The sequence below is a fragment of the Miniopterus natalensis genome, chromosome 5 (assembly GCF_054644295.1).
Source record: "Miniopterus natalensis isolate mMinNat1 chromosome 5, mMinNat1.hap1, whole genome shotgun sequence".
Lineage (NCBI taxonomy): Eukaryota > Metazoa > Chordata > Mammalia > Chiroptera > Miniopteridae > Miniopterus > Miniopterus natalensis.
The window spans coordinates 71,083,545-71,098,241 of NC_142085.1; the positions used below are offsets into that span (position 1 = coordinate 71,083,545).

At 41.6% G+C, this 14,697-nt stretch overlaps 1 protein-coding gene across 1 annotated transcript in view; it reads left to right on the forward strand.

The window, feature by feature from the left end:
* Positions 1–14,697, forward strand: part of ENPP1 (ectonucleotide pyrophosphatase/phosphodiesterase 1) — a 63,142-nt gene that overhangs the window by 13,369 nt on the left and 35,076 nt on the right. Inside the window, exons 2-4 of the mRNA XM_087817627.1 lie at positions 10,027–10,099; positions 12,375–12,491; positions 13,187–13,312. Of these exons, the coding sequence (XP_087673753.1) occupies positions 10,027–10,099; positions 12,375–12,491; positions 13,187–13,312 (316 nt within the window). The remainder of the gene's footprint in view (positions 1–10,026; positions 10,100–12,374; positions 12,492–13,186; positions 13,313–14,697) is intronic.

Consider the following 14,697-nt stretch of genomic DNA (forward strand, 5'->3'; position numbering starts at 1 on the left):
AGTCAATCCTTAGATCCCTTCATTGGTCATTTTACCTTGGGAATGATTTAGGCATATAGTCTCAGAGCAGGAGAAAAGCCAGGGTGTTCTCTCGTGTGGTCAGAGCGCCATGTGGGTCAGGTCTGCCAAGGTGATAAATTCATCTCTGTTCAGCATCTGGCCATCAGCTCTGTAGACCCCAAAACCTCGCACAGTTTCTGATGGGTCAGGAGCCCAGGAAAGGTGTGGCTGAGGGGATGTGGTCCAGAGACCCACACTGCACTTGTAGTCAGGTCGGTGGTGGAGTTGCAGCAGAGGGGATGGAGCACCTAGGAGCTGGCCAGGCACGACTCCCACTTTCTGTAGCTTTAGGACTTCCCCGAGTGCTCTCTAGCGTGGGATAGTCTGGGCTTACTCACAGCCTGAGAGCCCCAGAGTAGACTGCTTGGGGAGGGGGGGTGGGGGGGGTGCTGAAGGCTTTAAGAGCAAGTGTTCCAGCCATGGATCTACACAGGTTAAAAATAATTAGATAGTATTTTCTATTATTTGGGTTTACTATATGTATTACATTTACTTAATTTTTTATTAACAGAAATTTAGGTTATTTGCATAATATTGCTATTCCAAACAGTGCTACAGTGAATAAATATCTCTAAGCATATCTTTATGTGCTTATGTGAAAATTTCTATCAGATAATAGAATTGGGATTGCAGAAGTGGAAGATATGCACATGTTAAATTTAGGTCCAGTCCTCTAAATGACCTTTTAGAAAGGAACTTCCACGAAGACAGGCGAAATGCCTGTTTCACCTCACATTCTTGTCATCGTTGAAATTGTAATTTTTAAAACATTTTTCAGTTTCATTGGGTAAAAAAATGGATTCTTTGATTTATAGTTCTTTGATTTTTTAATGAAGATAAACATATTTTTATCTGTTTTATTTCTTTAAACATCTAATTTATTATTTTTGGTATTATAAAGTTACGGGTTATCATTTCCTAATTGATTTTTATGTACTTTTTATCTGTCATAGACATAACTTTTGTCATATGTTGAAAGTGATTCATCCTAGTTTCCTCTACCCCAGTTTTACTTGCGGTAAATGTTCTTTTTTTGGCTTTACAGAAATTTCTATGGATTTTTTAGGGATTCAAATGTATCAAATTTTCCATTATAACTTCTGAACTTTGCGAAATGCTTGTAAAGGTGTTCACCACCCTAAAATTATAAAAATATCTGCCCGCATTTTCCTCTCATGATTTCATGGTAAACCTTTAAATATTAACTCCACTTGTCATTTTATTTTGTCGTAAGGCAAGAGATAGAATTGCAGTTTACTATATACTCCCCTCAAGATCTTTATCCTCAATAGATTGTCTTTCTTTAAAAGCTTAAGTCAGAAGATTATGTAAAGACCATGAAAATATATTTTGCTGTACTAACAGTCCTACTGAAGACAAAAGACAGTTACAGAAGCCATCAGACCCAAAACAGAGAACTGATATTTAATAATCCTGTGATCACTTGTGGCATTACCCATTTGTATGTGTAAAGAAAAGCCCTAGCGGCACAGGGCTGTGTGTGAGGAGTGCCTCTCCGCCTCCTAAGTGCTTTGCTCCGTTACTGACCTTGTTGGTTAGGTGTTTGTGTCTGTTCCCCAGATTTAGTGAGGTCCCCATCATGGGGTAAAGAATGCCATCCAAGCCGGGTCTCTACTGAAACCATTACTTTATACTATCAATGGATGTTTTATTCTTTGGCTTTGAACCTTAAAGGGAAAAGGTCTGTGAAAGTCCTGGGTAAGATCTGGGAGAAGTGACTTGCTCAATCAGGCAGAAGTTGTAAATGCTGGATATTCTTTCCTTGGAAAATGCTTGGTACTTTTTGAAACAAAAATATATCAACATGATGGGAAAGGGGAATCACTGACCTAGATAAATCAATTCTATAGAGGCCTTGCAGGGTCCCAGGAAAAATTTTAATATGAAGGATATGGCTCAGGATGTGGGGTCAGGAGTGATTCACATAAAAGTAGGATCAGTTGTCAGGGAGAAGTAGACTTATAGATATCTCAGATTTATTAGGGACTATAGAGAATATCCAGTCTAGTCCAGTGAAGGGACGATAGATGACATGGCTCTCTCATTATCACAAAGCCCCAAATATAATCCACATCTTAATTTGGATATACAGCCATGAGAGTTATTGGTATTTCTGTGATTAGAACCACAATTTTGCTATACTTATATTTTTAATTTTAAAAATGGCTAGAATTTTAATAATTTCCTTACAGTGTATGGTAAAGTACTATCATTATGTATTTTCTTAAGCCAGCCTTTTAATTTGATATTTTTTTAAAATATGGTTTTATTGATTTTAGAGAGAGAGGAAGGGAGAGGGAGACAGAGAAAACATCGATGTGAAATAGAAACATCAGTCGGCTGCCTCCTGCCTGCCCCCTACTGGGGATGGAACCCACAGCCTGGGCATGTGCCCTGACCCGGTATTGAACCCGTGACCTTTCGGTGCATTGAATGATGTTCAGCCAACTGAGCCACACCCGCCAGAGCAATTTCATGTTTTATTTTAACCTGTCCTCCTAAAAAAATATTTTTCAATGATCATTACCAGCTCCCATGGGCTACTGATATGAACTTTCTTTGAAACTTTTCTTCAGCTGCTTATTTACCAGGATAATTCATTGCAAATCAGGGAAATGATGAAATGACTGTTTGCTTAAATATCAAAGGTGCCAAAAAAACTTTTCTGGACTATTAATTTTAGTTTAGAGAAGAATCTCATCATCTTATCTTCCCAAGAGACTAATTCAACCAAATGTGTACTGTGCTTATTCAAAATAATTGTTTTTAACTGCACTTTCTATTAGCACTTTCTCTTAACAGATTTATATTAGAATAGGCACATTGTCTTCTCTACCTTTCATGTACATAGTGTCTTAACTGAATTTTAGAAAATATGTATCAGCTATTATCTTTCTTTCTTACTTAAGAAAGGGTTGGTTAAAAGCCCAGAGCCCCCAAGTGACACATGCGAGCATTTAAAAGAGCCAGTGTTTAAAAATAATAATTTTTCAACAATAAAGATAAAATTAATAAATAAGTAATTAAAATAATTTAAGGATTGCTATTTTTTGCCTTACAAAACTGTTGCACTTCCTTCTGACTTTATTTTTCTTCTGTTCTTTAAAAAAAAAAAAAAAGTAAGAAAAAGAGGAACATAAAGATCCCAAAGAACAACATGTGGTTTTTTAATTTGAATACAGTTCTCTTTACTCACAACTAGAATCCACTTTGGTGAAGTCTTTTAGACTCAGCCTGCTGCTGATTTTACCACTTACCAGATATGGGAAGCATTTGCCATTTTTAAAAATGCACCAGATTCATGGCACTGTTTCTGACATAAATTAGAAGCAAGCACTGTTTGAAACGATGGCATAAACCCAGCAATTCTATTTATCATTACTGCAAAAAAAATGTGTTGGTGGATTCTTGGAAAGTCAAACAGACTTTGAAACTTATTTTTGTGGACTTACTATCTCTCACTTTTTCCCTTTTATGTTTGTGGAAAGTGCTATACTGGTACCCACAGAGCAGAGATTCTTTTTATCCATAGAAATAGGAGTCTCTCTGAGGGAAAAGTTGTATGTCTTGTGGTCTTAGCTTGTTTGTAACAGAAGGTCCTAGAAGTGCTTTGGCAACCGGGTTTCATGATGTAGTGACAAATCCTACCTCACGCGTCTGGCTCTATGCAGAGCCACAGGAACCCACCGTAGAGCTACCCTCTTACTATGTTGTCGTGAGCCTTCTGTTTGGCCCTTTAGTCACTCTTACAAGCAGTGGTTTGGTAATAAATGGCTGTGTCCACCAAGAGCATAAATATTTGGGGGATTTGTTGTCATTGTGTGTGTGTGGGGGGGGCTTAATAAATTGCTAGTCATTGCTTAATACTTTATGAAATGACTTACATTACTTTTATTTTAGCACCTTTTCTTCTTCATCATAGTCTTCAATCTACGCTAAGTTGTAAGTTGATAGATATCACTATTATGGTTTCTTTGACTCTTAATTGAGACCTGTTAATGAGATAATAAACAATATCCCTATTCCCATGTTTGCCAAAGCTGACATAATCGTGAGGATAAAGGATGTTCTGCTTAAGACAGCTGTCCCATTAGATGTTCCCTGGTAGAGTACAGGCAGGCATTAATATTTCTTAAATGTAATTTGATGAGGTTGAGTGTGGTTTGGAAAGACAAGAGATATAAAGGATATGTTTTGAAAGCTATCTTAAATTAGAAATGGAGATAAAGTTTTAAAGTCATAATTTCACTCTATAAAGAAATTGTGCTATTGTGTTGTAGAATTAAACTACTTTGAGAAGAAAATTCAAGTTGAATTAGATTTCACAGCTCTCAAAATTGTTGATGAGAAATTTCCTACTGAAAACTATTCTGATTGGATGTTGTGTAATGGAGTAGCAGGTAATCCAAATTTCATCTTTTATGAGTGGGATTATAAATGAGAAATGATTGCTTCTGTTGTACTTTTGTTTCAGTTACATGCAATGCATTATCTTATAAAAGGTAAATCTTAGTAACATCATTTAGCAAAGAAGAGGCGATTCAAAAAATCAGTGTACCTGTTAGGCAGCTTAACGAGAAGGTCTGCATGTACCACGTATGTTTTAAGACAATGGTTAAGAAAATGAAAGTGATAATGCTGGAAGTGAATCTCAAATCGAATGTAAATGGGGTGATAGAAGAAATAGCTAACCATTGAATGTTAACACTGCTGCTGTTTAATAGGCTCTAGATAGGCAGCCAGAGGAACATAGTGAGGGTAAATTTACTGACATAAATAAGGAGCGTGGTTGTGGTAGAAAGGATGGCGATGTCTCAGAGGAAGTGACACTGGCCCAAAAGTGCATTATAAAGGAACTCTTGCAGATATTTCATGATATTGAAAGGGCAATGGTTAAAGCATTGTAAACTGATCTAAACTTAGAAAGGAATGTGACATAGAAAAGATTCTCACGCTGTATTGTAGGTTATACGATGAGAAAATAAAACACTGTTCAAACTATTTTTTTTTTATAACTGTTTTTTTGGTTTTAGGAAATCTGAACTTTATTTTTTTTAAATTTACCTTTATTGTTAAGAGTATTACAGGTGTCCCATTTTCCTCCCCCAATTGACCCCCTCCACTTCGCTGTCACCCCGTTATTGACTGTGTCCATGGGTTATACATATATGCATATAACTTCTTTGGTTACTCTCCTCCCATCCTCCACCCTCCTTCCCTCTTTCCTCTGAAATATAATTGTCCGTTGCATGTGTTAATGTCTCTTGATCTATTTAGTTCATCAGATTCTTTTGTTCATTAGCTTCTTCTTAAAGAAGACCCTTCAACTTTTCCTGTAGTGCTGGTCTGATGGTGATGAACTCCTTTAGCTTTTCCTTGTCTGAGAAGCTCTTTACCTGACCTTCAATTCTAAATGATAGCTTTGCTGGGTAGAGCAGTCTTGGTTGTAGTTCCATGTTTTTCATCACTTTGAATATTTCTTGCCACTCCCTTCTGGCCTGCAAAGTTTCTGTTGAGAAGTCAGTTGACAGTCGTATGGGTGCTCCCTTGTAGGAAACTAATTGCTTTTCTCTTGCTGCTTTTAAGATTCTCTCTTTGTCTTTAACCTTTGGCATTTTATTTATGATGTGTCTTGCTGTGGGCCTCTTTGGATCCCTCTTGTTTGGGGTAAGTCTATTTCTTTCCCCAGGTAGGGGAAGTTTTCTGTAATTATTTTTTCAAATCGGTTTTCAATTTCTTGCTCTCTTTCTTCCCCTTCTGTTACCCCAATAATATGAATGTTGGGCTTCTTGAAGTTGTCCCAGAGGCTCCTTATACTAACTTCATATTTCTGGATTCTTTTTTCTTTTTGCTCTTCTGGTTGGGTGTTTGTTTCCTCGTGTTCCAAATTGCTGATTTGATTCTCAGCGTCCTCTACTCTACTGTTGATTCCCTGTAAATTATTCTTCATTTCAGTTTCTATAGCCTTCATTTCAAATTGGTACTTTATTTTGTTATCAATTTTCTCAGTTATTTCCCTAATAGTATGCTTAAACATCCTTATAAACAAGGTTCTGAACTCTGTATCTGTTAGCTTGCTTGGATCTATTTCATTTAGTTCCTCTTCTAGAGATTTCTTCTGTTCTTTCCTTTGTGACATGTTTCTTTGCTTCCACAATTTGGCTGCTTCCAAGTGTTTGTTTCTATGTATTAGGTAGAGCTGCTATGTCTCCTGGAATTTGTAGTTTTGTGTAGAAGGTGTCCTGTAGAGTCCAGTGGCTCAGCCTCCCCAGTCACCTGAGTTGGGCCTTCTAGGTGCTCCCCTGTGTGTGTTGTGTGCATTGTTCTGTTGTAGTTGACCCTTGGTTGCTGTTGGCGTCACTGGGAGGAATTGACCCCCTGGCCAGTCAGCTATGAGGACCAGCTGCAACTACAGCCAGAGAGCTGCTGTGCTGGAGACACCCCTGTGGAGCAGGATTTACTTCAGTGGAGCTTTGGTGTTCACCAAGTGTGCCCTGTGAGTGTGTCACTAGTGGATGTGGTAGGGTTGTAATCCAGTGTGGTCGAGTCTGACCACCAGGTTCACTGTGTCTGGGGCCTCCTGGGAGATGCAAAGTGAGCCTCTGCCAGTGCCTTACCCATGGCCACCCAGCATGAGCTACTCAGCAAACCATAGTTGCCTGCTACTTTTGCTGAGCTTGGAGGTGTCCAGGAGAGGCCAAGCTATGAGCCAGTGCAGGCTGCCACTAGTGCTAGGCCTGGGGCCACTTATCAAGAGCTATGGGGCACACTGCTGTTTGTTAGAGAGATTTTAGGAAAGTCCTAAGCATAAGGCTCGAGAGGCCACTTGCACAGAAAAGCCCCTGGCAATGGCCTGGATGAGCTGCAGGTGGGGAGGGGCGGGGCCTCTGGGACTCATGGGGCGGGGCCAAAGGTGAGAGTCAGGTGCTGGCGACTCAAACATGGCGCCTGCCTGCCGGCTGTGCGGGGAGGACTGGCCACAGGAGCCATGGCCTCCGCCAGCCCTTCTGCCTGGGAGGAAGCCGCCTTTCCACCTGTCGCCCGGATCTCAGGCAGGTTAGTTCCTCCCCAAGTGTCCCGGGTCCTTTCAGGCTGCTGCCCGGCACTGGGCTCAGAGGGAGCGTCCGAGTGAGTCCGTGCCGGGCCCTTTAGAGGAGCTGCTGGGGCTCCCGCAGCCTCCGCGACCCTCAGGGACAGTCCCCGCTGGTTTCACAGCCCGAAGGTGTGGGGAGGTCTCTTCCTGGCCCTGGAGCCCTGGGCTGGGGGCCTGCTGTGGGGCTGGGACGCCTCACTCCTCTGGGAAACCTCCGCCACCGAGATTCCCTCCCGGATTTAACCTGCGGCACAGGGTGTGGGCCTGCAGCCCCTTCTCAGCAATTCAGCCCTGATCTGCGTGCGTCTCCGCCCCTCGTACGGTCTCGATGCTTCTTCAGCTCCCTGGTTGTGGGGCTTCTGTGCAGCCGGATTTCAGGAGGCCCTGAGTGATGGTGGTTCTGTGTTTTAGTTGTGATTTTGATGTGGTTGCGGGAGGCCGAGGGTACAGCTGTTGCCTACCCTGCCATCTTGTTTCTCTCCAAGGGTTTGTTTTTTCCAAACTATTTTTGAAAAGTTTATTACGAAGGAATAAAACTTCAATTCTCCATGTTTTAGATTATAGTACATTAAATACAGGTTAGTTTTACTGTTTTCTTCATTTCCCTGTAGATTTATAATTGACGATAAGAGAGTTTATAATATTTTTGATAGCTACTTTAAAATTGCGCGTCTGCATGGTTGTGTGCATTTACAGGCCATGGCAGGGCTAGGGGAGTCCGTTAGTGCTCTCTTCAGGTGCCTTGTTCTGTCTCTGCTGTTTCCAGCTATTTGTTCAAGCTCTTCTTCTGATGGTTTCCTATTTTAATGGACACAAATACATTTGGGTTTTTGATTTCCTAAAAAAGGGGTGGGGCTGGCCTAAATCCTGCTGCACTTTAGACCTGTGGTACTCTTGCTTTCCTTTCCTTTCCCCCGATTTTTATTTTTAAAATATATCTTTGTTGATTTCAGAGAGAGGAACTGAGAGGGGGAGAGAGTTGAAACATGATGAGAGTCATGGATGGGCTGCCTCCTGCACGCCCCCAGCTGGGCATCGAGCCCGCAACCGGGCATGTGCCCTGACGGGATCCAACCGCGATCTCCAGGATCCTAGGTCGATGCTCAACCGCTGAGCCACGCCGGCCCCGGTTCGCCATGAAAAAAAATTACCTTGGACCTGCTGCTTCAGTTTGCTTACCTTTCGCCTCCTGTGGTTCTCGCCCATCTAAGAGCCGGCACTTTGAGGACAGAGGTCGTGTCTGTCTTGTTACCGAGTAACCAGCGCCCGGCCTAGAGACGGCGCAGGGCGGGTCCTCAGTGCCTTGCTGGAAGGACTGTGTTCATGAGGCCGCCGCACCGCGCCCCTGCCCCCGTCGCCCCCCGTCCGCCCGGCCTCGGCTCCTGGGCGGCGCCGCTCCCTCCGCCTCCCGCCTCCCGCCTCCCGCCCGCGCCCTCCGCCCTGTGCGCGGCCTCGCTGCCGCCCAGGCCGGTGCTCCTCCGCCAGCCGCCGTCCGCGCGCCCGCTCCCCCAGGCTCCCCCAGCCCCCCCCCCCGGCTCCCCCAGGCCTCCCCCGGCCCCCCCAGGCCCCCCCCAGGCCCGCCCCCCAGGCCGCCCCCCCAGGCCGCCCCCCAGGCCCCCCCCGGCTCCCCCCGGCTCCCCCCCGGCTCCCCCAGCCCCCCCAGGCCCCCCCAGGCCCCCCAGGCCCCCCCAGGCGTGTCTCGGTTCCACAGCGGCGGCTCGGCGGCTCGGGGCTCCGGGACGCCTGCCCTTCCCGTCCGTGCGGCCGGGCGCCCGCTCATGGGCGGCGCGGGGCTGTTGGTTCAACTGCGCTGCGCGGGATGGTCCCGGGAGCTGCCGCGGAGCTCCTCCCAGGAAAGATGCTGAGCGCTCTCCTACTATTCGTCCTTTCCTCCTGCTCCTGCTCTCCCTTCTTCCTCTTCCTTCTTCCTCTTCCTTCTTCTTCTTCCTTCTTCCTCTTCTTCCTTTTCCTTCCTTTTCCTCTTCTTCTTCCCCTTCTTCCTTCTTCCTCTTCCTTCTTCCTCTTCCTCTTCTTCCTCTTCCTTTTCTTCCTTTTCCTTCCTCTTCTTCTTCCCCTTCTTCCTTCTTCTTCCCCTTCTTCCTCTTTCTTCTTCCTCCTTCCTCTTCCTCCTCCTCTTCTTCCTCACAAATGAAAGCCCTGTCATTGTCCTTTGGAGTTCTAGGGTATATCCACTTATTTTTAAATGTCAGAGGCCAGAAGAGCAGAGAATGAGAAAGTACCAAGATGTTAGGACCGGAAATACTTTCAGGGAGCCATGTAGTGCAACCCCTTAATTTTATAGGTGAATGGCTGCCGTCTGGGATGCTTAAGGGACTTGCCCAAAGCATACAGCCACCTCGGGGTAACATTTGGGCCTGAGGTGAATTCCCCTGACCCTGTGCCGTGCTCGTCCCCACAAGCCGCCGCAGTGCATATGAGGATATTGTATAGGTTTGTGTAGTTCAGCTGGTAAAGGAGGCATGTAATATTCTCATTGCCTTTTATGGCTTAACAAATAGAAAATTGAGTTTCTAGATTTTCTTCTTTCTCTCTCTTAATTATTACAAGTTCTCGAATTGGATTAATTCACATCAACTGGAAAATTTCTGGCAACATTAACCTTGGATGGCATAGATTTGTTGCTAACATTTAAGTAGACTTTTTGTTGAAGTATAACATACACACAGAAAAGCCCAGAGGGCATAAGTGTGCAGTTTGAATTTTCACAAAGTGAACACACAATTGTGTAACCAGGACCCAGATCAGGAAACAGAACAGCGCCACCGTGTTTAGAAACATTTGAAGAAATAAAGAGTTTTGAATCTATACAATTTTCTTTTCTCTCCCCACAGGTATTGTCAGTCTGTGTGCTCACAACAATCCTTGGTTGTATATTTGGTTTGAAGCCAAGCTGCGCCAAAGAAGGTAATTAGTGTGTGTGTGTGTGTGTGTGTGTGTGTGTTGATATTCAGCCTTCTTCAGAATGTGATAAGCATTATGTTCTAATCCTATGGGTATCCATAGATAGTGCATATTTGATGCTGGTTTGAGCCACCTTAAAACTCTTAAAATATAATTTTAGCCATGTAATATTTTATTTACTTGCAAAACTTCATCCGAAACAACAAAGAGGGTCTATGATAGAAAAACCAACCAGACAAACAGAAAACAAATTAAAACAAAGAAACAAGAAGCAGACATGGCCCACAGGTTCTGGCATCGCGCTCCTGCACCGTCTCCCGGCTTTCTCCCCACCCTCCTAAGGGACTCTTTCTCCCCCAGCAGTGAGTTGCCGAGGCAGCTCCAGGGGTTACTAGGTGACCAGTCAGCATCCCTGGCCAACCAGAAATTTATCTTTACCTGCTCTCAAGGCTCTTAAAATTGTGGGCATTGGTGGTTTCAAAGCAGTCGTGGTAATTTTAAGGTTCTACATGTGTGTCTGTTTTTTTAATATTGAATGTAGAAATTATCCAGCATGGATAAGATCAGTATAAATAATAAAATAATCACAGTTTATTGTACTGGTCGTTCTTTTGCTTCTGAGGTAGGTTTGTTTTCTCCTTCTAAAAATCATTGATGGTCTTCCTACAGAATTCAATTTTGAAAATTCTTTTCCTGCTCAACTATTCTATAATTGTGATACTAGTCATTAAAAAAAATTTAGTGATTGTTAAGCTATCATTTATTGTTGAAGTGATTGAAATGTAGTACTTTTGTGTATTTAGCCACCAGTTTTCAGGTATACCTCAGAAATATTGCAGGTCTGGTTCCAGACCACTGCAATAGAGCAAGTTTATTAATAAAGCAAGTTGTGTTCCTTTTGCTGGTTGAGGGTCTTGCTTTTTTCAGTTGGTAAAAAAAATGTAGCATCTGTGAAGTGCAATAAAATGAAGCACAGTAAAACGAAGTATTCCTGTATTTAGAGCAAATATTAAGAAGCTGCAGATGTTAGTGTTCACCTGTGTGGTTTATTGGCATTAAGTAATTTACCTTGAGTTCAGTTTGACACGTAAAAATAGCAGTTTTAGTCTAAACCCAACAGAGTGTACATAGTATTTTTAAAAATCACTAGGTGCATATTAATGAGCTTAAAATAGTAGCTGTTATTCTAATAGCTTTTCCCCAACCTGGGTCAGGAAAATAAGCACTTCTGACTTTAAAAATTATTGCATTTCATGCCCTTAAAATTGCCTAAAATCCCAGTGTCACGAGAGTTAAGTTCTGTGTCAGTGTCTTGTTGGCTCTGGAGACTATTAAAGTCAAGAGCTAGAATTATTCCTTTCTTCTCTTGGACTTCCATAATTTTACATCTGTTTTTCCCTCTCTCATCATCCTGATTTTTTTTAGAAATCGAATAAAATCCCAGGTTATTCTAGGTATCTACTAAAGAGTTACAATGTAAAATTATTTTTAATGAAAAGCATTTTCTTCCATATCCACCATTTATCCATTTAACAAAAACTTACTAGTCCCAGTTATAGTCAGGTGTCTTGTGGGTACACAAGATACATTGTGCTGGGCAAAATTTAGGTGTGATCTTTCTTAAGAAGTTTGTAGCCAAGGGTGAGACTGTGATACTAATCAAATAATCTAGTTACAAATGGAGTTAAGTGACTGAGAGGAAGGATAGGATTTTATAAAAGCTTAAGAAAAAAAAAAAGTGGGCTTGGGGTTTGGGAAAGTATCTCAGAGGGAGCTAGGCTGGATCCGAAGGTGAAACGGGTGTTGAAGGTGATGGCAGGGAGGGGGGTGCAGGTAGCCCTGCAGAATGTGTTCTTTCTTTCTCTGAAAGATTCATAGACAATCACTTTAAAAATCTTTTCTCACATTTTGAAATTTTAGAGAACTCCATGGTTGTTTAAGCCAGCCTTCAGAACAGCCTCTATTCTGACTTTTCTCTACCAAATCATAAAGTGTTTAAGTCTTATCAGACCTAGTAGTGTTTGTAATAAGTGAGAGGAAAAAGTTCTCTTTTTTCTATGGCAAGAGAGAAAATCATAAACTCTGTATATAGGTTACCTTCTATTTGTATCAGTTTCTGTATGTATTTGTGAAAAATTCTTAGGTACCTGTATTATCCCTTCTGTGTTGTCTAAAGTGGTATTGGAATCTACTCTGGACCCAACTTAGATGTATTAGTTGATATTTGCTTTGTAATTCAGTAATGATTAGAAATATCTGACTCTTTCACTATTTTCAGTTAAAAGTTGCAAAGGTCGCTGCTTCGAAAGAACTTTTGGGAACTGTCGCTGTGATGTTGCTTGCGTTGAACTTGGAAACTGCTGCCTGGATTACCAGGAGACATGTATAGAACCAGGTAAAAAAGTGCAGGAAAAAATGCAGACATGTGCATTAATGAAAGATCACAGGATGGCTCTGCATCTTTTAGGTATGCGATTTACCTAGCTCTTGAGATTTTAAAAAATGTGACTTTTATATTTCCTTAAAGAAAAAGTTCCACATATTTTGCCATTAAACTTTGGGCAGCAAAACCATGCCTATTTTTAATGTATGCTGAAAGCCTATACAATCTAATTTGCATTTAAACTAAGTTCAAATGAAAATATATTAATATTTTCATTGGGGGCTTATTAAAGCAAGGGTTCTTAGATGTCTACTTAAACTTTAAAATAAAACCTTCAGAACATGGAAATTTTTCTGTTTGATGTCAACTTCTCTACCTATGACTTGGAATAATATGTAAGTGGGAGTGAGCCAGATTTAGATTAAAGTTTGAGAGCCCCAAAAATGGCTGGTGGAAAAAGCCAAGATCTGAATATGAATTGCATCATAAGAATTGTCCGTATTTTTAAATGATGAGATTCTGGGGTTTTGGTGAAATAATAACAATTGCTGCCTGCATGTTCTCTGTTAGTTCTGACTGACACTGTGATGGCAGATTCTGTGAGTAGTTTGTGTTCTTTTACGGGTCTTGCTGCAGAAGACAATTCTGTGTTTACTTTGGATGTGTTAAATTTGGACCATAAAATTGTTATTGGTATTTATTTCTAGAGCACATATGGACTTGCAGCAAGTTCAGGTGTGGTGAGAAAAGGTTGTCCAGAAGCCTCTGCTCCTGCTCAGATGACTGCAGGGACCACGGTGACTGCTGCGTCAACTATAGCCCTGTTTGTCGAGGTCAGGTTTCCAAGTGCTCAACAGGCTCTACAGCACCCTGGCATCTTCCTAGGTCTTAGTTAGGTTCTGCATATTTTTTATTTTTTTACATTAGGAATCATATTTATTGGTCAACTATATCAGCTGAAAAAATATTTTAAACATTTTATTAAAGAAAATTTCAAGCATGTACACGAGTAAAGAGAGAGTGTGCAATGAACATTGTACCCACACCCAGCTTAGTAATTATCTGCATGTGGCCAATCTTGTTTTATCTATTGCCGCTCATTCACTTGCTACCACCCCCTCATGTTATTTTGACATTAGCTTTATATTGAATGCTCTATTGTGGAAAGATCATCCTGGCTGACTCCTATGTCCCAGGGTGTAAAAATGAAGATAAAGTCTGCCATACCACCCCAATAAATTCAACTAAAAAAATAGCAACAGCTTAGATGCTGAATTTGTGACATGAGTAATAGGAGGAGCTTAAATTATAGGTTTACTGTTGGGCACACTATAGCTTGACATAGTTCTGTAAATATGAGCATGGTCACAGGATTCTGAGATGTAGGTGAGAGAGCTGGCTCATGAATTTCAGGGACTGTGCTCGAAGAGTGAACAATATCTTTCAACTCCTTACTGCATACAAGTAAACTTGTCCTTTGTGATGGCCTCTAACTCTCTTAGGAATCATGAGGCTCCTTTCAAAGGAACATGGCACTTGAACTTTTCCGCAGAGCTCTGTGTCCTAAGTCCTTAAAAGTGTAGTAAGTAGTTGCTGCAGAGTGTCTGGGAATACACAGCACAGAGCCAGGTCAGGGGGTCTCAGGAAAGGAAGTGACTGCTTCCTCAAGTTAAAAAAGAAAGAGCGCAGCAAGAATATAGCATTGCATCAAACGTGACTTTGTGCCTGGGGATAAATGACTACACATCACCTAAATTCTTACCAGAAATGACTTAGGCATTTAGGATAATCTGTTAATTTTGTGAAATGTACAGTGGGAAAATACTAAAAACTCAACTTCTGAAGGCATATTATTAAGATCACATTTTTTCTTTTTAAAAAAATTAGGTTCTTCAATTTTAGTAGGTTATAGTTTAGATCATTAGAATGGTGCTTATGTTAAAACATAGGGAGAGGAGTAGCCATCCTGTCTACTTCATTTCTGACCTACTCTCTCACTTATTGCTTGTGTCACTCATTTCAAACTTAATTGCATATTCTCTCATGTCAGTTATTATTATCCCATGTGTTTACTTTCTCTCCATAGTTAGATTATGAGTTCTTAGCAAATAGACACCATCTGGAACTTTTATAATAAGAAAAAAAAGTCTGCCATGCATTGAGAAAGTGCATGTGAAATTACTGCAAACAATTATAGGGTAGTATGTAACCTGATGTT